Here is a 22,806-nt window from a genome sequence, read left to right on the forward strand (position 1 = left end):
AGTTTGATGTGTTTCCTGTGAAGACCCCACTTTCATGGCAATAAAATACAGTATTACACAAGCATCCATTTAACGTGTTTTTTTTGTTGTTGTTGCTGTTGTTTAGTAGTTAAAAGTGAACAACCGTGACGTCCAATCACAGAACAGATCAGGTTTAAGAGTTTCTCAAACCGACTGGAACTGGGGAAGACTTGTTTCTCGTAACATTCACCTCAGTTCAGGAACAATTGCTGTGGTGCGGCACTTGATATTGCTTTGTGGGATGAAATTGTCTTGTTGTGGTGGTGATGCATACTGTATGTAACAAAAAAGATCTTAGTCACAGTAAGAATTCATACGTAAAAACTTGCGACAGAAATCAATGAACTAAAGCTGTTCATTAACCCTGTTTGCGTACTTCCTTATGTTCCAGTGGGATTTTAAGAAGGAGATATTTGTTACCCATAAAATAACTTTTATTCCAACATCTTATCTGGAATGTGTGTAAACATGTGGTTTTGACTTGAGAATGGTAACATACGGGCCTTTTGTTTCCTAACTTTTAACTTTTCCAGGTAATAGCCGCCGTGACGGTGGTGGATGCTGACTGACTCACGGCCATATGAGTAACATGAGTCGTGATTTTCGTTGGATAATCCCTTTAGGATTGAGAGGAGCTACTGTACAGCTCACAGCCCTGGCTCTGAGTTCTGTATTGCACAGCACTGCCTGCTGGTGAAATGTATGAACTGCATCTGACGATGACATGAACGGTCTGAAATTCTGTAACATCACCAAGTGTAGCTCACACGTGCTTATGTGCACGTCTTGTACCAGGGGTGTCATTTCCAGGAGGGTTAGGAGGGGTTATGACCCCCCCAATAATCAGACCCAAACAATATCCCCCCTCCCCAATAAAATTATGAATTAAATTGCATAAATAGGCTGTTGGTTTTCTTTACTCATTTCAGGTATTACCAGCAAAATAGTTGCATGTTTAATCATCTGGGAATTTACCCAGATTTATCCAGATTTATTTATTTATTTATTTAGACAGAGATCTTGACCTTTGATCTTTGATCTTTTAGTAATTTTCATACTATGTAACCTCAAGTTGTAATATAAAATGAATGGAGAGGGGGTTCCAGTCGATGTTAGCCTCTCTCTCTCTCTCTCTCCCTCTCTCTCTCTCTCTCTCTCTCTCTCTCTCTCTCTCTCTCTCTGGAGTTTGAATGACTTTGGATGAGAGACTCCCCACCCACCCACTCACTGAAGTTTGAATGAGTTTGGATGAGAGAGTCGCCCCCCCCCCCCCTCTTTCTCTCTTCCCCCATCACTTCTCCGTCGCTCCTCCTTACACACACCCCCAAACCTCCCCCTCCTATTAAATCAACACGCCAATCTGTTGCCCGGTAAAAGGGGTTTGGGAGCCGCAGGAGCCATAAAGGAGGGTCCACACACACAGACATACTCGCACACATGCACACACACCCGTCTGGAAGGAATTAGACAGCTGAAACAGCGGCAGAGAGACTTCTGGCCACTTCTGTGCGCTTTGTGTAACCTGGATGCTCGGAGGAAACTCTAGAAAAACTTACCTTAACGCCCCTTAAAACAGGAAGAATACAAAAAAAGCTCTGGCTCATATTTTATTGTTTGCTGAAACTTTTTTTGTTTTTAAAAAAAACCTTTGAATGTGACTGAAGCTGCCAAAGTTGACGGCTTTATCGTAATTTTTTTCGTTTTATTAAGAATGAATGAAACAGACGTTGATGGAGAAGAATATTTATCATATTTTTATAGTCTATGTTTTATTTATACTTTTTTATATGAATGATGCCAAAGCTGACTGATATGATGTTTGGTTTTGGACACCAGAGATGCAAGTGACTTGGAAAGGCTGCAGACAAACCGTTAGAAGTTAGAGAAGACAAGCAATCCCGGTTGTCTTTTTGAAGCATCCAAACTGAGCACACATACAAAGGACTGGCACGACTTTTTTTAAATTATTCTTTTTCTCCCTTTAAAAAACAAACAAACAAACAAACAAAAATAGGCGTATGAGGACCATTTTAAGCGAATTCATGAGAGTCGTCACTGCTCAAGCTCTGTGTCTACTTTTTTCCTCTTTGGATCGGGACCAGAGTCCCAGAAGTTAGACGCATCCTTTATCAGGAGGAATCAGAGGACAACAGCTGCTTCAAGGTAGGTAGCCGGTGATCATTTGGTCTGGCGATCATGCAGCATGCTGACAGACCAATAAGCCCCAAATATTTTACCACAAGCCACTAAATCATTCATAAAGTGGTTTAGAACATAATTACGCGCAATCAGTTTTCGTGTGCGCGCGTGTGTGTGAACGTGACGATGCGCCTCTAGCAAAGTGCATGCATAGAGCCTTTTTTTCATGAGTTTGTTCAGCGTGTTTGCTCCACAAAGTGAGTGATGCTAAAAGTTGGGAGCCACAGCAAGAAGTGGTGAAACTCAATTTGTGTTTCATTTCATGCTATGACACTACAACATACAGGTGTAAAAGGTTTAATATGCTAAGCTTTTATCTTCTGATCAGTCAAATTAATGACTAGTCTTTGTTGTAAGAGTGATGCTAGCCTGAATATAACTACACTGTGACGTTACCGGTTACACGTCATTCGTTGAGATTTTTAAGCCAATGAGAAGACTGAATGGGGACTGTTTCAGCGTGGCTTGTGGTAGGGGCGCGTAATTTGACGCCCAGTGTGGAGGACTAACATTTGCATGCGTGTGAATAGCTTCTTGACCAGCCTTCAGCTTTTGGACAAGTTAGCCTTTGTTGATATCCGTGTTCTGTAAAAAGTGGTAGCAGGCACTTGCCTTGCTGAAAAGTTTTGCAGTTTATTCCTAACCTCCTTACTTTGGACTTAAACAAAACCAGAGAAGCTCATGTGAGGTATCACGTGGTCCATGCACCTAAGTCTTCTGAGCATTATTGTCCCCTTGCACACCCATCACACGGGCACATATACACAAATGCTAATGAACATCTGTCACATTCTCCTTGACATAATCTCTTTCTCCATCCACCTACTGAGTGTGCACAGATCGCTGTTGTGTTGCCCACACAAGGGAAGCCATGTGTGAGTAAGTGGATAAATATTACAGCTATTTATCCAAAATGTAGAACTTTTCAACCCACAAGCAGAATCTCCTTGCTGACTTGGATTATCTATTTATTTTATTGATTTTACTTTGCATTGTGCTGCTCTCACAATGCACCCTAACTCTGTGGTGATATCCTGCATATTTACTTGTAAGAAGAGATGAGCATTCAGTCCAGTGTGAAAAAATACTTCCAGGATGACTTGTGGATTAAACCTTTTGCACAGTACTTTGTTAGCAGGGAAACTGTAAACTTCAAATAAATACTCACTGCTCATTTGCTGTAGATTTGGAGCATATGTGGACCTTATGCCCATGTCAGCATGTATTCAACCTAATACCCATGTGGTGTTCCTAATCTCAGTCCTCCAGGGAGTTTCTTTGCTGAGTGCAGGACTTAGTGCACAATGAGAAAGACAATACGACTTTAGTACTATTAAATGAAATACTCTGTGAATGTCACAGTTGTCCACTATAATGACAAAGAAGTTTTTAAAACCTTTTTGATGTCTGAGTTGCATCAGTGCTCCAGCATGCACTCCCACACAGCACAAAGAGCATTTTACTATTTAAGAGAAGAAGACTTTCCGTGGCTGGCCTCCATTAAGGCACACAACAAGTCTCACGTGCCATTACTTCTCCCAGCAAGGGTCTTTTAGTGTAAAGAGCCATGGGGCTGGCAGGGTACAACTGTTGATCTTAGAGGCGCAGCCCCTCCCGAGCCGTACCACTTAGCTCATCTACTCTGTGTTAATACCAGTTTTTTTCCAGGTTCCTTCAGTATACTAACAGTAAAGCAACACTGCAGCCAGCCAGTAAAAGTGAAAATTTGGATGTCAGTTAGATTCTCACTACCTCATGCTGAGTCACACAGAGTAGTTTTGACGCCAAATCTAATTCATATATCCAGCAGTTAGAGTGTACCATAAAGTAACAAAGGCCCCTTACAAAGCAAACCGGGCAGGAGCAGCTCACAAAGTGGCTCTTGTTAATGTTATTTATATTTTCTGTGTATCTTGTGGAAAGATGAGAGTGACAAACTGACAAAACGTTTCATGGAAATCTTAGTGTGATTCTTTCTTCCCTTTTTCCCCTTAATAATTATAAAGTTCTTTTTAATTATCTACTACTTGAGTGTGATTATGAGCCTCTGTTATCTCTTAGCCACACTGGGCTGTGGTTTTAAAGAGTGCTATTAATAGAATTTTCCATCCCATGGAGGTGAAGACATTTATTTAAGGGTACTGCTGATGGATGGATGTCTATTATCAATCTGATAAGGGAACTGCTGGATCATTGGATGATACAGAGAAATAGGTTGTGTTTGTAAAAGAAGAGCTTTCAGTGATTTTTGTATTTTTTTTTTTTTCACACAAAGAAATAGCTTAAGAAGGAGGAATTGCATACTCAACCTCATCTGCACTTTGGTCTCTTGGAGTCTGCCACAGTGATGTAAGTCCCGTGCCTCAGCTGGCAGTGAACGCATCCAAGTACAGCACCACGCCTTCAATGTCCTGGCCCCACCTCGTTTTCAGTGTGTGCCACCCATTCATCTCTGAGCAGCTTCATCCCAACTTCACCTCCTCCCCTTTTCTTCCTACTACATGGATGAATCAAGGTGGAAAAAGACACGCCTAAATACCAAACAGCATAGTCTGGCTTTGAAACAGAGAACACATTTACCTCAGTGTTGTATTAAATCATGTATATAACAACATCCGTTGGTGTAACAGTGTAATGAGATGCTAATTGCGTGATGAAGAAACAGTTGCAGTCTAGAAGATGCTTTAACCTTTTGTTGCTTTTCAGTTATGGCCCCATCACACCTGATTCTGCCCCCAGAAAGAGCGAAGAGAAAAGGAGCCTTGTCACTAAATTAACATAGTAAATAGACATGCAGCCCAGCCTTGAATGTGTCAAGTACGTCTAGCCAAAGACTGCAGCCAATTCTCAAAGTCTCTCCCCGCCGCTTCCACTCTTTTGCCTCATCAGCTTCTCGGGGAGATGTGACCCTTTGCTGCATGCTGCTATGTCTGTCATGAGAGCCAGCTCCATGTTTAATGTTTAATTTTACAATCCACCGTGGCCTTTTCTAACCCTGCAAAGTTCTTAAACACACACTGACAACCTAGTGCATATATAAAATCATTATCTGTGATGCATATCTCTCCATTTGTACATGCGTGTCTTTTTTTATTCTTGGAAATTGTCAAAGCACATGAGGTTTCAAAGGTGTGTATTACCTCAGCAGGTCTGGTGTTTTATACTAAACTGATATAAAATGTACTATTATTTTTTCAATGGATCCAGAGACTCCTCACAAAAACCCCAAATACCATTAATCTGTCTTTATTAGCTCATACTTATCTGGGCTTCATTGAACATTGTCATGAAAAATACCATGAAAACTGTTCATTTCCTTAACTGTGATTCAGGTCTAAATTATACCAGCCACAAGTGTCAGCTTGGGCCCCCAACATATAATGTTTGATTTGTTATAAGTACTTATCCAGCCAGAGCTGCTGATTTGTGAATGTTACACTTCCAGCAGTGACTGCTGAGATGTAAAGATGTAAGCTTTATGTTATCTCAGCTCCACACAGGCCAGCAGGCTGTCTTTCTTTGGCTCCACTTCACTGTTATACTCTGGGCAGCACACACAGTAATTACATACACACTTGTGCAAACTCACACAGATATGTAGTTTTAGTGTATGAAGACACACACACACACATACACACACACAGAGTCTGGCGATCCGTGTCATAATTTGTGTTTCTATCAGAGGTCTTGAGCTGGAACCCTGCTGAAAGAGCTTCAACGGCTCTCATGTGAGTTAAGTCAAGGCATCTCTTTGTGCTGACAGCCTGCATACACACTCATATTCTTACACACACTCACATATGCCTCATGCTGTGTATATACACACACAAACACACACACATATGCCATACATAGTGACATTAGTGATAGATTTGCACATAGGTACATATGGCATTCACATTAAGCAGCCTGTTCTGCATATCTAAAAGCTCTCCCTGATGTAACGCGCATGCAATTTATTATAACATGTGGTGATTTTAAGATATTCATTATATTTGAAAACCAAAATGTGTCCCATATTTTATTGCGCACAAATAGCACTCATATTTTAATTGGTGATTGAGATTTATTGTCGGTTCTTTGTGGCCAAAAGAATGAACAGAATGAAAATATGCGGTATTGTGCAGAAGTCTTGAGCCACTCCCTCGTTTCTATGATATGCAAAGGAAATGGGAAATTGGAGCAGTGATTTATTGAAACATGCAAAAGTGTGAATGGAAATACAGTATGTACGGTATGTAAAGCAAAAACAAAGTTTGTACAACTCGAAAGTCAGTATTTGGTACGACCACCTTCAACACAGCCTGAACTCTCTTAGACAAGCTTTCTTGTAATTTCTTTAAGTAGTCTTCAGGAATATTTCCTCAGGCTTCTTAAAGGATGTTTAAAGCTCTTCTTTGGATGTTGGCTTCCTTTTGTTCCATTCTCTGTCAGGATGATCCCACACTGCTCGAATAATGTTGCGGTCCAGGTTCTGGGGAGGTCAATCCATGACTGATTCCATTGTGTGGTTTTCTATCTAGATATTCTTTTACTGCATTGTTTGTTTGAGATTGTTGTCAGGCTAAAAAATGAAGCCAATCAGACACGTTCCAGATGGTACTGCATGGTAGATCAAAATCTGATTGTACTTTTCTGTGTTCACATTTTCATCAATTTTGACAAGATCCCAAACACCACTGCCTTAAATGCAGTCCCAAACCATAACAGAGCCTCCCCCGTGTTTTGGGTGTTGTACATCTGTACTACTTCCTCCATACATATCAATGCATAATTTAAACCAAAAATGACTGGAATTATCACTCCATAAGTGTAATTTGGCGTACATCAGCCTTTTCTTCCTTTTTACCTTCCTTAAGAATGACTTCTTGACAGCCAACCCTTCCACTGAGGCTTCAGATTTATCTCTCAGGTCCTGTGTCAGGAATTTGTTGTAGGTAGTTTTCTAGCTCTGCCAATTCTTCTTTTGCCCTTCATTCAGTTTCCTCAAATGTTTTAAGGGCACACTGCACATCAGGCGGTCAATAGCTCATCATCATCTTGTTCCTGTAAAAATTTTATTATGTAATACTATTATCACTGTCAACCTGTGTTGTGTTTGCAGGTTTCATAGATTCCGCTAAACAAATCAGAAGAAAAGGATTCACACTGGTCAATAAACACTCTCTTGTTAGGTGCCTTCTTGATCGATTCATAGGTCAGTGTTTATTGTTTTAATGTACAGGTCTAAATCCTTGGCTAAAAATTAGTGAAAAAGCAGCCAATGTCCAAAGAGAAGCATTACAAGACCTTAAGAAGCCCTGAAGAACTGTTGCTCAAGACCACTTTAAAAAAAAAGTATGAGATGTTAAAGAAGAAGGTCTGGATCATTGGAAACAAAATATAAAGAATTTAGAAGTGGCTCAAGACTTTTGCAGAATATTGTAAACATGTCAAACCATTTAAATGCAATGTTTTTTTCTTGGCATTGCAAGTAACTTGACTCTATGTGTAGCAATGTACCTTCTGTATTCGGTGAACTCCTATCATCCCTCTGAGCACCAGCAGTTCAACAAATTCACTTATTTACAAAGTCTGTGCAATGTTTGCACATGGTGTTTCCTTGACTTTTCCAGCAGGGAAACTTTGATGTTCACATTTGATTTACTCAGTGGCTCCACCCGAAAAAAATATTGGATGGATTTCCATCAGAATGTGTGCATGTAGTGAGCACATTTTGAACAAAATAAACCATAGTATAGTGATCCCTGAATTTTAGTCTAATATTGTCACGAGGTCAGGATTTTGATTTAGCATACTGTAGCATAATAATATGCTGTTTCATTCAGAAGCAGAGGAAGATGCAGGCACAGTCTCTCATTCCTGTTATAGCTAAATAGTTCAGTGCCTTGCTCATTTGTACTGTAAGAACACTTAGAGTAACGGGAAGGGAAGACACTCATTGATTTTCCTAAATCATATTTTCAAAATAAAAACCTCACCAACACAATGACATTTCCCTGTCACTACTTTTTTTAAATTTTTTTTTTTATTGTTGCTGTCATCCCAAACAAATCCACGTGTCTCAGTTTAAAAGAACAGCCAGATGCACTTTTTCCAAGGACCCAGTTTTTTTGGGTCAAATTAATCTATCCATTAATTTTTGTAGTCATCGCTTCATTTATCTACTAACTCACCATGTACATCCACGCAAGACTCAACATTACTGCAATGTTATCTCTGAGAGAGAGCCGGTGGGAGTTTCACTCAAGAGACTGTTAATAACGTCAGAGTGAGACTGCTCAAGCTTCCAGCCCAAGGTCACCACAGGGCTGGCCACACATACACACATGTACAGCAAAAAGGACATGATGGCGATGTTCTAACCCTCAAGTGCCAAGATGTAACAACAAACAGAAAGCTGGGGTGATATCATCTTCATGTGTTAATGACACCCTCCACTTGCATAGATAAATGCTCTGGACAAACACATGAAGATACTCACTAACCAATGTGACATCATTTACATCATCCATATGTGGATGACACCTCCACTGTTACAGATACTGCTGTGATTAAAAAGGCTTTATCTCAATAAGAACGGGCCAGAGTTTGGCCTCACTTTAAGTCTGCAGTTAATCTGTCTGCAGTCTGAGCTAACTGTCAACCCGACCTCTGAACTGCACTACACACCCAAAATGGCGTATAAGATGCTGCAAAGACTAGATCATTGTAACCAGCAGCAATGGTTGCATTACTGTAGACTTGACATTTTCCGACATCACATTTACCTGCCATGAGCCTAGCCTGTCGATGATGGAATTAATGTCCTAGTTTTGATTTTTACTTTCATTCCAAACATTAAATCAGAGCAAACAGATTGTATCACTAAAGTGCAGATCATTAACAGAAAGTCAAGAAGGAGCAAACACTGAGGACGGTTCCTGTCCTTGTTATCTTCAGTGGTTTTCTCAAGTTCATTTTGTTTTCTCCCAAAGCCCAGCTGATGAAATAAAGAGGTGTACATTTCAAGTTGAATTTGTCACTTTGTGTCAGACATGATGAACTTGTAAGCTGACAATGAAGAGCCCCAAAAAGTTGTGTTTTGTTGCCGCACTCATGCTTACTCCTAAGCAGTGGTTGAGTTCAAACAAAAGTAAGACATGGATACAGGGCTTATAAAGCATTATAGACATTCTCACACAAGCTGAAAGAGGCCAAAATTTAAACTTGTTCAATTACACAAACACACAAATGCAGTGGTACAATAAGCTTTTATATGTGCATTTTGGTGTATATCTGTGCATGTCAGGGGTCTTGTAAAAGATGGCCTGACATTAAAACCACATGCCAGAGGAGGTCCGCTACACTGATTGTGGCTTTCTCGTCCAACAGTCAAATGAACAAAGACATAATGTGGACATTATGTCTGAGCCAAAGTGTGTGTTTGTGTGTATTCTTCTCCATGAGCACAACCTCTCACTCCCTGCTTCTGCTACTCCCTCACTGTCTTTTACTTTCATTTTCCTTATGTCTCTCAAGATGCATCTGCTTTTCAGCTAGTTTAACCAATTTTCTTAACCAACTTTCTTCACTTTCTCTCTTAAAGATTCTCCATGCTATCTTCGCTTTCTCTGTGTATATATTTTTTTCTTTCTCTCCTTTAGTCGTCCCCTCCCTTCATCTGTCATGTGTTTAGGTGTGGTCCCAAGAACTCTCTCCAGTTCACAAACATCACTCGGCCTTGTATACGCTTCTTTTGATCATTTTATTGTTGTTCTGACTTGTTTCCCTTGACTTGATTAAATGTACATGTACAACATGCGTGATATCGCAAAATATTTTTGGTCACTCAATGAACAAAATGGCACTAAATGCGTCTAAATCCTTGATGAAAAGTTTATCCCACAAGAGGGAGCCCTACTGAAGGTCAGCATACTTTGACCTTCATAATGTCAAAGGTCTTTTCTCTCTTTCTCTCTGTTTAACAGAAGTCATTTCCCTGCAATGTTCTCTATACAAAGATTCAGGGAGAGAGAAGCACGCGTGCAGCATTAGAAGTCTCTTGTCTTCTTCTTCCCATAAAGATATAAACAGATGACATCACAGGGTGGTCCGCTCTCTGCGTTGAGTCAAAATGAGCCACGCTGAGTGGGTCTCCGTTGGTCTGCCAAACAGATGGCGGTAGCAACATAATGAGGGTTGGAAACAAACTTCAGGAGTTTGTGCAAGAGGATGCAGGCGCAAAAGCATCCTCTTGCACAAACGCCTCTCTTAAAAATATTTAATAACCATGTTCTAGGTCGGAGTTTGTCATACTTGGTCTTTGAACTTTGAAATGTGTCCCCAAAATACAGCGGAAACCAATAATTTTCATTATAGGCCACCCTACCACCACGACCAACATTTAGCATGTGCTTAGACCTTGATGGTTGGCAGAGGCAGCCAACTTGTTGGTTAATTAGGTCAAGAAATCTTGTAATGTGTGGCCACCCACACTAAAAGAGAGTTGGAACAATCGGCTACTCACAACTGTCTGGCATTTAGGGGGATTTGGGGAAGGTAGGGAGAGGGATGGGGCATAAAAAAGGAGAAAGTTTACAGCAGTCTGTACCTGTTTTTGTTGTGTCAAAACATAAAAGCTTTAGTGAAACGTACAGTGAAAATGGTTCCAACGCTCTCGTATAAGTGATTGTATTCACTTTAACCTCCTACGACCTGCCATCCACATATGTGGACATCACATTTTGGGTTATTTAGACCAAAATACTCAATTTTGCTCTACAAGCGCCTGATATCCACTTATGAGGACATTATACTGCTACTGTTCGATCAAAATTTTAAACAAATATCCTCATATGTGGCTCTTATTTTTCTTACAAACAAAAATTTGGTAAAAAAAAATCTGGTAATACTTTGTTTTTACATTCATTAGGAGCCAATCAGCCCAAAAATCAAAGAGAAATTAAAAATGCATGCCATGGAAGAGTTCGGGTCTTAGGAGGTCATTTACTTGTACTACCAATTGAGTATAAAAGGTGACAAATGTTTCACTGTGAGTTGCCGTGATTCATAGTAACATTTTCTGCACCACTGTTACTACATGTAACCCTTTTGTTTTTGTCCACAGATGAAGTGTAAAAGAGGCCTCACTTACCTGAGGATATTTGGGACCACCATGTTCGGCGTGTCTCTCCTGGTGGGCATCTCTACAGCCTATATCATGGGCTACCAATTTTTCACTACAGCTCAAAATCACCTATCTTTTGGGCTGTATGGTGCCATTTTGGTTGTTCACCTTATTATCCAGAGCCTCTTTGCACTCTTAGAACACCGTAACATGCGGCGCTCCTTAGAAACACCAATTAAACTGAACAAGACCTTGGCATTGTGCATCGCTGCGTATCAGGAGGATGAAAACTACCTAAGAAAATGCCTTGTGTCGGTGAAGAGGCTGACATATCCTGGTATCAAAGTTATCATGGTGATCGATGGAAATTCAGACGACGACTTGTACATGATGGAGATTTTTAAGGAGGTCATGGGATCGGACAGATCGGCCACGTATGTGTGGAGGAGTAATTATCACAGCAGAGGACCCGAGGAGACAGATGAGAGCTACGCTGAGAGCCTTCAGCAGGTGTCCAGGGTTGTGCTGAACAGCAAATGTGTGTGCATCATGCAGAAGTGGGGAGGGAAGAGAGAGGTCATGTATACAGCCTTCAAAGCACTGGGAAGGAGCGTGGATTATGTGCAGGTAAGGCTAAGTAGTTAAATCACTTAAAATCAGTTAATGCAGGTAATGTTCAAGTACAATAGCCCCTTAAATAAAAAACAATGAAATAAATTAGAAGATTAAAAATACTGTACAACAGGTGTAATATTACTTTGTGCCTGTGTGTGTCTTTGTAGATTTGCACGCATGCACACACAGAGCTGACATCTGAAGGACATAGTGAAGAAAGAGAGAAAATGTAAGCTACTGTGGGAGATGCAAACTAGGCAAACATAAGCTGATGATAGAGTGAAAGGGAATAGAACGAGAGATGGCTGGAAAGAGAGGAGGGGAGGCTATGCCAAGCCAAATATGGGGTCTACAAAGAGTCTTTTGTTTTGCTTTTTAGCATGTGCACCGTGTTGTGAAGTGTGGCGTGAAGGAGGGCAGCGGTAGCTGATGTCTAAGTGTAATAACAGATCTTTTTCACAGGGCGTTACGTCATCTACAAATCTGTATCAAAGAAAGGTTAAAAGGGTTAGCATGTGTTTGTCTCCTGTTCAGAAAAATTAAAAACAATCAAAGGTTATACTTGAGTAACACAGACCTAAGGACTAAAAGCCTAATAGCTTTAGGAAAACTAAATTCAATAGTGTGTTTGGCTAGCGACAGTGTGTTGGTGTGGCTTAAAAAATAAACAGTGGCTAAAGACATTAACTGCTTGGTAAAGCAATATCCTGCAGGCACTGACTGTTAAACGTGTCATGGGCTCTTGTGGAGGTGTATAGTACTGTCATATTCAGGAGCATAAAAGTAATTAAAAATAAATGGAACCTTTCTCAGTTCAAAATACAAAGAGGTTTTGATCCTCCAGACTTACTTTGTCTTGTATTAGCAGTAGCTAACAATGGCAAATGTTAGCTATCATATCATACTTAATGAGAGCTTGTATTACTATCATATGATATGTAACCACATTGTGGTGTCATATAATTCAGCCACAATAACAACCTTTCAAACTGTGTTTACCTAAAGAATAAAAATTACTTGAAGGGTGGTGAGGTCACATGAGGTCACACCTTTTCCTGAATCTGCTTGTTAATGCTAAACAGTGCATGAAAGTTATTTTCCAATGAAAGTGTTTTTCTTTCCATGACTAAATGATTGCGTTTAAAGTACACAGAATATTTTGTATGGGCATGCTCTGTCAAGACTTCCTCTGTTTTGTTACCAGACGCTCAGTCTAAGGCTTTAATGACGTTTCAGCATTTTTAGTTAGTTTTGCAATTCCACAGATCTGTTGTTATTACGTTTGAAAAGCAGAAACCTCAGGCTAATTCAAAAACTCTCGTGTCTTCAGACTTAAGCGCAAGTAACAGTTCTTTGTCCAAAATGCCAAGTATCATTATGTCATTTTCTTCTGTGATGTTCAGTTGTTAGTGCTACAAAAAGCATTGTGATCAAAGAGTAAGGCTCAACTGATGCTTAATTTATGTAACAGCATCAAAATGATTCAAACGGGTCTGTATAACAAAGAAGGGGACTTTGAGAATATGAACTCAGAGCTATAATGCTGTCTAACACCTGCAGCTGGCTTCAGCCTGCCAAAAATCATTTACTTCACAAAAAGTTCAATAGAGCTTACTGCTGCACTGCCAACAGTCATGCCAATACTTTTCAACCTTATTTACAGGAGGGACAATGTTTCATGCCTTTTCACTTTCATCAGGCTCTGCCTGTAACAGATGTATTTTGTTAAAAAGGACTGGGCTCTAGGTTTGTTTTCATCACCTGATTTTGTTGGTCAGGAAAATTACCATTTATAGAAGAAAATAGGGAGAGCAGAAGAGCAACATTAGAGCTATAGTGGGTGGTGAACAGAGTTGAAAGCAGCCCCTCTGGTCTTTGCTGGCGGAGATTATAAAATGTCCATATTGTTGCATTTTCATCAGAGCATTTATGTGTTTTGTTGGATGCATGATATCTTTTTTTTTCTTGTGTCATTATGTAATTTTTTTTGATTTCACAAAAAATTATTCTGTAATCCAAATTCTGTTCCGATTATCCAAGCAAATTTTTTTCAGCAAGAAAGGGTTTTTTTCCCTCTCTTTGGGGAGTTTAGGTCAATTTGAGATCTGTTATGTTTTGCAGAATTAAGCTGAACAAAGAAGACATCTGGAACTATGTTGAAGAAAATCTAAAGAAATGTATCCTGTGTTGCTAAAACACAGTTAATTTCTTGTTTAATTTGTGTTTTTATGTAGGTGTGTGACTCTGACACCATGCTGGACCCAGCATCATCAGTGGAGATGGTTAAGGTTTTGGAGGAAGACCCTATGGTGGGAGGAGTTGGAGGAGATGTACAGGTAGTTTTCTTAAAAGTTCTGTGAAATTTGAATCTTCTGCATCAAACATACAATTTAGGATGTTGTGCTTTAAACTTCATACTTTTTGTCTCTGCTTGCCAACCTACCTGTAGATCCTAAATAAATATGAGTCGTGGATCTCCTTCCTGAGCAGTGTTCGATACTGGATGGCTTTCAACATTGAGCGGGCTTGCCAGTCCTACTTCGGCTGCGTTCAATGCATTAGCGGGCCTTTAGGAATGTACCGGAACTCTCTCCTGCATGAGTTTCTTGAGGACTGGTACAATCAGACCTTCATGGGATCCCACTGCAGTTTTGGGGATGACCGTCATCTCACGAACAGAGTTCTCAGCCTCGGGTATGCAACCAAATACACTGCACGGTCAAAGTGCCTTACAGAGACACCAATTACATATCTGCGGTGGCTCAATCAACAGACACGATGGAGCAAGTCATATTTCAGAGAATGGCTGTACAACTCCATGTGGTTCCACAAACACCATCTCTGGATGACTTATGAGGCTGTGATCACTGGCTTCTTCCCATTTTTCCTCATCGCCACAGCGATCCAACTCTTTTACCAAGGAAGGCTCTGGAATATTCTTTTGTTTCTACTCATTGTGCAAGCAGTGGCGCTGATTAAGTCATCATTTGCTAGCTGCCTCAGAGGTAACATTGTCATGGTGTTCATGTCATTTTATTCTGTACTGTATATGTCAAGCCTGTTGCCAGCGAAAATGTTTGCAATAGCAACAATCAACAAGTCTGGATGGGGGACTTCTGGGAGGAAAACAATTGTGGTGAACTTTATCGGTCTGATTCCAATATCAGTATGGTTCACTATCCTTTTCATTGGAATTTTATACACAGTAATACAACAGACTAGAAAACCCTTCCCCGACTCAGAAAAGATTGTTTTGATAATAGGGGCAGTGGTCTATGCAAGTTACTGGGTTATACTGTTGACATTATACACAGTGCTCATAAATAAATGTGGGAAAAGGAAGAAGGAAACACACTATGATATGGTGCTGGATGTGTGACTTACAGACTACAATCATGATTTCCCAATGAAACCGGGGGTTTCTCTCACACATCATCTTGTTGTTATACAAATGTATTTTAGCTGTAGAGCAGCTCTGGAGGCAAAGTGAGGTCAACTAAAATGGACAAAGAAAAAGAAATATTTTCTAGACTAAATGCCAGTGGCTGTGACCATAGCATCCAGGATCCTTGTACATCCTCAAGCTAGCCATTTGACATACTCAAATAAGGTTTAGCTGAAGATCAACTGGTTTAGGCTGATTAGCTAATTTGGATAACTCAGAATGGCAAGATTGTGTTTATTGCATTTGGCAGCAAGAGCGCTAGGCTTTATAATTTTAGCTACCTCTTACCCTTGTCATTTTCACTGGGCTTCATCTAATATTAGCAACTAAGCCAATAAAACTGGATTCTTAGATGGGATTTAACTTGTCCAGTAAGAATATTTTCCCTCCAGAGCACTCTCTCCAGTAAATGTGTTTTTTTCTCACTTAAACTAAAGAACATTTTGTGTTGCCTCCGTCAAATGAAAGCCTAAAGACTGCCCGATTGTCTCCAGTCTCAAATGACCGAACAACACTGACAAAAATCGACATTAATAATGATAAAAGGTATTGGTAGAGGCTATCACCAGGGCTATATAATTAGTGTAACTCTACCACATACACAGTGTCTAGTCTGTGTAGATCTCATAAATAGATAGGGGTGATCTATTTTACCACTTCAAAACTTACAAATCCACCTAAAGTTATTTCACTTTAGTTTATTTTTTTTTATTGCCACATGTTCAAGTTAAGTGTACCTTTTCAGTGTTTTAATCTGTTTTGGAAAGAGCTACAGTATCAATTTATGAAGCCAGAAGGAGTGTAGAAAGGGCTTTGAAATGAAAAGCGGCTTTCTTTCTTTCAATGCTCTCATGTCATATGGGAAAGATGCAAACTTCCTTGTGCTCTTCACCTGTTACGGTTTAAGGGAGCAAATATAACATCTGGAATTGCCGAAAGAATCAGATAGCCAGACTACTTTGATTCTTATGTCAGCAACAAGAAAGCACTTGGTTGGAAAAAGCTTTGGTTAGAATGTAACCAATGGACTGGCTGTTTAATGTATGCTCAATGTGAAAACATATCATCACCTAATGTTGTGGTATATTTATTATTATTCCCATGTGACATGACTGCAGTATTTTTAGTTTACAAAGTGAAACTGATCACTGACCAGCAGAATTTATATCTGTCTGATCAGGCGACCAGGATGACCACAAGAGAGAGATGACGTATCATTGCTGCTGTGACTGTTTTACTTTTACAGAAACAGTGACTTTTGTTTTTTCGTCTTTTAACAAGGTTTATTTTAGATGTATGTTGCAAAAGTGGCTAAAACACTATTATTGTTGTCTTTCTACCAGTATGAATTTTAACCACCAAGCAAACAAGATGGACAAGTTCCAGCCCAAAGATTTTGTGACACAAGGATAAAGTGGTTACATCTCTAAGCTGCCTTGCATTCTGTTCACTAGCAAGGGAAAAAGTAGATGTGAGATTATGTTAGTGTCTACTGGGAATAGTACTACCTGATCATAGGAATGTGAATAAGGGCAGTTGATAGTAGGAAGCAATATTTTGGAATAAGTCCAGTGTTTGCTATAGACCAGAAGCAGACATGAATTTACAGTCATGTGAAAAAGTAAGTATGTCAGATTAATATTGTTATTATTATTATTTGACAAGCAACCACTTGATCTTCTTTGAAAAGGTGGTATAGTTCAAGAAAACCATAAAGGAAAGTTACTTTTTCAACAGGAATGTCAATGTTTAATATCTTTTTAAGGAAAAAGCATTTCCTTTGACATTCAACATTCCCAACGTTTTGTCAGAATTACAAAGATATTAAATGTTTGCTTGTTCAAATACATTAAGAAAGGCAACAGTTTTCATGGGATGAACTTACTTTTTTTGACCGTAATTCATATGCACTTTTACGTCTCTCTCATCATTCTGCGTGATGCTTGACATAATGAAGATTAAATACCTCAGTGGTTCTCTTTGCATTGCATCAAGGTGTCAGAGTGCTCTCCAAAGACTGATGCATTTTGATGGTTTCACGTAATTTATGATCTGTTTGTGATACGATGGGCTCCTTTTTATACACAGTACCTTATTGAGGCGAAGCTGGATTTTTTATGCCGTCTCAGCCCTTTGCTGTAGCCGTGTACTTATTTTACTATGTATTTCAATGCATTTTTATATATAGACATTTCATTCTATTTTTGCTTAGCTACCAAAGATTCTTTATTTTCATTCATTTTTGTAAGAAAAAAAATGAAAAAATGTATTTGTGTGCTTTCAACTGTTCTGACAATGACTTGTATATCTGACCAAATAATGTGAAATTTTGAGCTGGGGGGAGGTTCTGCAATAGCAACAATTTTTAAAAAATGCAATTTGTAGGGATAAGTTATTGATTTGAAGAAAAGTGGTGAACCTTTGTTTTTTTTTTTTACTTTGTACTTAGATAGAATGCAAAATATTTATTGAAGGCTGTTCTGTGGTTTGTAGGATTTTGTACTTAGATGTTTTCTGGTATCCATCCAACTCTGATTGCTCCATATGTCCACACAGCAAAAGCAAATACATCCTGACAAATTTCTGGTTAACACAGATCATATCCAAACCTAACTGAAGTATTTAAAGAATATAAAGCAATGCCTTCTCTACAATAAGCAATAAAGCCAAGCAGTCTGAGAACTTTCATCCAAAATCATTTCAAAACCATTTGCACAAATTTTTTATTTTAAGGTTATGACGTGCCTTACAGAATGATGACAAATGAAATATCAAGTGGCATTTTTACACAATTTTAAAGATCACATTTTTTTTCCGATGTGTATTGAATGAGACTGACAGTTAACCTACAAAAATGTTTTCATGTCAAACTAGTCATGGGCAGTGTTATCGTAAAGCACTTTTGTGTCGTGCCAAATAAAAAAAAACTATTCTTTTCATTTGCTGTCAAGAGTTTTTATTAATTATCCGATAAGCCAAGGAGTTGTTTGTTAAAAATCAGAGCATAGTCTTCGTTTCCTCAAAATGTTGTTCTCTTATGATACAATTGTGCCTTAGGCTCAGGATGAAGATGCGCTCCATCACCCCACAGAGTTGGTCTGCACAAGACCTGACAACCCTTGAGCTGATGCCATGCCAAGACATATTACTAAAATATGACACATTTAACATCTGAGAAACTAATAAAGTGACTGAAAAGTGTTGCCCATTTTGTCATGCATTATGAGTGAACTTTTACTGGCAATCTCATTCTAACAATGTTAACAAAAAGATGATTAACAGAGATATGGTTTCTCTGGTGGCAGAAGGCTGCATAACACATTAGGACAATCATTTACGGCATTGGGCATCAATTAAAATTTTAATAATTCGATTAAACAACCAGCAAGTCTTGACTTGACTAGTCCTGCACATTCCTAAATTTAGAATCGTTTTGTTTGTGCTGTTACTTTGCTCCAACCTTCAAAATCCATCACAAGATCCATCATATTCTCAACTTGCATTTTCTTTTTTTCTTCAACTCATGTCTGTTATTGTGAGCTTGACGTATCCATGAATGTCAAGTGCAACTACTATGACTAAATACATTACTGTAAAGTATATAGCCTCAAGGAAAGTCAGCATATGGATTTTGCCAGAGTTCTGAAGAAAGGCAAATCCAAGCACAAATTTGGATCTAGATCAACTGGGAGAAACTTGACTGCGGATGTGTTCTATCATGCACAATCAAGCAAAGCAAAAATGATGGCCTTAAAAAAAACAAACGAATGTTTAAACTCATGTAACGTGATTTGGCTGACTGGAGATACGTGCATATATCTGTGTGTGTCAATTTGGAGAACCTTTTATCCAGCAATACACAGCAGTCAGGGAAGGAAAAAGCAAACATGTATTATTTACACATGTATGCACACACATAATATCAGGAATTTGAGTTTGGCACTGGGCAATATGTTTCTAAATTATAAAATGCTGATAGTGACGTAATTCTCTCTCTTTGAACGTTTGCTTTAAACATCTGTCTCACTTTCACTACTGATTATTTTCTGTCTCCAACAATGGAAACATTGCGAGATGCCAGTTTTTGTGTTTTTGGAAGGTCAGCTGTCCCAACATGTTTTTTCACCCATCAATAATATCAACATGTCATTGTTGATATTGATCTTAAGTAGGATTTGTTCTTAAGTTGTACTTCTGCCAACATTCTATGTGAAGGGACCAGCAATAGATTGATCGCACCATACAGTTTTGTCAATGCATTTAAATCATGATTCATTTTATTCCTCTGTGCCACTGCTGTCCAAAAGCTAGTAGTACAAATCAATCACTGGATGAGGTCAAATGTTCCTATGTGACTATGAACACACAGCCCCTCTTCATATATACTTTAGGATATACAGTCATGTGACAAACAAAGGTTTTCAGAGGACTTTGCGTCGTCCTGTGAAAAGCGAAGTACAACCCATGATTCAACTGTTATAGAACCACCTGTAGCTTCTATACCATGATGTAATCATTTTCTGTATGACTTTATCAGTCTCTCACATTGCTATTGAAGAACTTTGGGATAATCTCCTGTACAACCTTCACTGAGGCTTACAGGCATAGATTTCATCATGTTGAGGTCAGTCTTTAACAGGGCAATTATAATACTGTGCTTTTGACCATTGTCATGTTGCATGACGCAATTTAGACTTTAACTTTAGCTGTCAAACAAATGGCTTCATATTTAACTCAAAAGTTCACGGTTGGCTCAATGACTGCAAGTTGCCCAGCTCCTGTGGCTGCCAAACCAACCCAAATCTTCACTCCTCCAACACCCCGCTCGACAGTTGGTATGAGCTGTTTGTGCTATGTTATGGCACCATGCATTAAAGCAAAGCAGTCTTGTGGTTTGTTCAGAGGCAACTTTGCTTACTTAAGCTATGCTGCCATGCTATTTTTTTTTAGAGAAAAGAGGCCTTCTCCTGCCAACTTTTCTAAACCAAACCATACTTGTTCAGTTTGTTTCTATCATGAACACAAGTATGATAATATTAATTCAGACCTGTAGAGTCTGAGTAAGGGCTTTTGAATACTCCAGACCATACAGAGGTGCTCACACTTGCTAATGATCAGTTAACCCCGTGCATGTGATTAGCAGCACCTAGTAGTTATACTTACCCTTGTAAAAACTAAGGATGAACTTTTCACATGACTACACAGAGTTCTGTGAACAGTTTCTTTTTCACATGACTGTAGTTCATAATAGAAAATCATATGTCAAATCTATTTTGTGTTCCTGTTTCTTTTATTCAAGAAACATTTCTAAATTTCAACTGTAAAGCCCGATTTACAAGCTTAGATAAATCATCTCTTTCAGCCCAGCTACAAGTACATAGTACACAGAACAAAATAGTACATTGGTTGGTTTTACAACTGCGCCCAGTAGTGTTTTCTCTGTTTTGCTCATGATATTCCTGTCAACGATATAAAGGAGAACAGCACGTGTGGGCAAAACAGAAGAACAGAAGAAGCCAGACTTTCTCTCAGTGCGTCAGCAGTTAACGCCACCACTGCTTTAATTCTGCCAAATAGATTACAACACTGCTTAGCATCGTTGCTGGATAATGGCTCCCTTCTGGCGATTTGACTCCAGCAGCTGACTAAGTTTTACCCTCTTTGTCCCTCTCAGCTGGTTGATGCATTTCTTAGGGTTTTGTAACTGTAATGCCTACCCTTAAGCCTCAGCCCTACTCTTACCATTAATCTACCTGCACTACAGAGTTCATTTTTGCATATTTTACTAACCTCCAATGGCAATATCATGTTTTTGGCTTTTAAGCGCTGGAATAATGAAACATCACCTGAAGAAACTTTAATGAAGTATAACACACCAGGACCAATAGTTAGTGGAACTAGGCCTGCAAATGATGGCTCTTTGGTCTATTTACAGTTACCTCTGGCAAAGTTTAAGCCATGAAGGAACTATGGAATAATGCTTAGGAGGTAGTAAATCACGTTTGACTATATCAACACATGACAGACAAACATAAAATGACATGTTCACGGAATAAGTTGCAATACCTTGATCACACAGCTAAGCATTTGTAATGTTAAATACACTTAACCCTGTGCATCAGAAAGAGTGAGACAGACACAACAAAACATCTTTAGCAAATGCACGACTTAAAGTTTATTTGATTCAATAACTCTCTTTGTCCCAGTCAAGTGCATCAGCCTCTGATTGCTGGCATGCATCATGGTCATCCAACACTCTATTTACTCTCAGACTGCTAGTAATAATTATGTAAAATACATGTGCGCCAAAACAAAACTGTAAAACACAAGCTGTTGGAAAAAAATGCTAGTGGATTTAAATTGTAGGTAAATAGGTGAATTTGTAAGTATATTGAAGTGAACACTAGGTTTGCACTGTGTAAAGTATAATGTTGCAAAAACGTGCAGTCTAAATACTGTAGCTGATATGATTATAAAGTTCTTGCTTGGGATGGAAAATTTAAGACCAGAAACAGAGAGACGTGCGACTCACGTTAGATTAAAGATGATGCATGGAAAACAGATGCAACAGTAGCGATCTGTTTTCTCTGACAGAGGATTATTTAAACTATAACCTCCTCAATTGGAGGGCAAACTGCCCGCAAAGTTGGATACAGTATTTACAGTGTGTCTAAAACCATACAGTTTAGTTAGTTTAGTTAATTCTATAGTACTGGCTTTGGATTTTTAATTACTGGTATTTAATTTTTCTTTGTTTACATACATGAACTTCACAGCAAAGATATACACATCTGTGGATTAAGGAATAGTGGCATTAAAAAACTAAAAGTTGCCATCAGGATTTCTCTCTGAGAGCCTTTCTTGGGCAATGTGACCACATTGCCTTTGCAACTGGTCCCTTCACTTCAAAGACTGCTTACTGGTTTCTTGTTTTCTTTACTGAAAAACAATTTTTCATACTTTTTTGTTGTCTAAGCTCACATCTGTTTAGCTCCTTTATAAACACAATTTTCTCTGTGGATTTTAAATCAGTATACAATAACTTGGGTCTGGGGTCTTTGCAAATCCACATGTCAGAATGGAGTGTTTTTCCTCAGTTTGATGCACCCCATACACCCCTGCCTCATGGGTTTTCTAACTATGTTGGGGAATTATAGCAACTTTAATTTGTATAACTTTAGCAGAGCCTCCACCTTCTGCATTACCTCCAGTCTTCACCACTCGCTTCTCCTCTAATATGAGTTCCCCTTTTGGCATTTTCTTCTCACTCATGTAGTCTGCCGTTTACTCCCATGGCTTCTACTCTCTCCTTATCCCCATCTTACCTTTCACTTCCTTTTCCTCCTTTCAGAGCTTTGTAACCACATAATGAGCTTCATTCAGCAGAGCTAATTGTTTTAAAAACTCCCATGTGTTC

At 39.0% G+C, this 22,806-nt stretch overlaps 1 protein-coding gene across 2 annotated transcripts; it reads left to right on the top strand.

The window, feature by feature from the left end:
- Nucleotides 1–1,406: 1,406 nt before the first annotated feature.
- Nucleotides 1,407–22,047, top strand: has2 (hyaluronan synthase 2). 2 transcript variants are annotated; one of them, XR_014876929.1, is made up of 5 exons: nucleotides 1,407–2,184; nucleotides 11,330–11,956; nucleotides 14,179–14,280; nucleotides 14,394–16,696; nucleotides 16,908–22,047. XR_014876929.1 is itself a non-coding variant. In XM_085177955.1 (4 exons), exons 2-4 carry the CDS (start codon nucleotides 11,330–11,332, stop codon nucleotides 15,321–15,323), a joined length of 1,659 nt encoding a protein of 552 aa, XP_085034081.1. In that variant the 5' UTR covers nucleotides 1,407–2,184; the 3' UTR covers nucleotides 15,324–20,271. The 2 variants fall into 2 exon arrangements, 1 of the variants encoding a protein (XP_085034081.1); XM_085177955.1 differs by having other exon boundaries at nucleotides 14,394–20,271.
- The last annotated feature ends 759 nt before the right edge of the window (nucleotides 22,048–22,806 follow it).

This window comes from Neolamprologus multifasciatus, chromosome 11 (genome assembly GCF_963576455.1).
Source record: "Neolamprologus multifasciatus chromosome 11, fNeoMul1.2, whole genome shotgun sequence".
NCBI classification, from domain to species: domain Eukaryota; kingdom Metazoa; phylum Chordata; class Actinopteri; order Cichliformes; family Cichlidae; genus Neolamprologus; species Neolamprologus multifasciatus.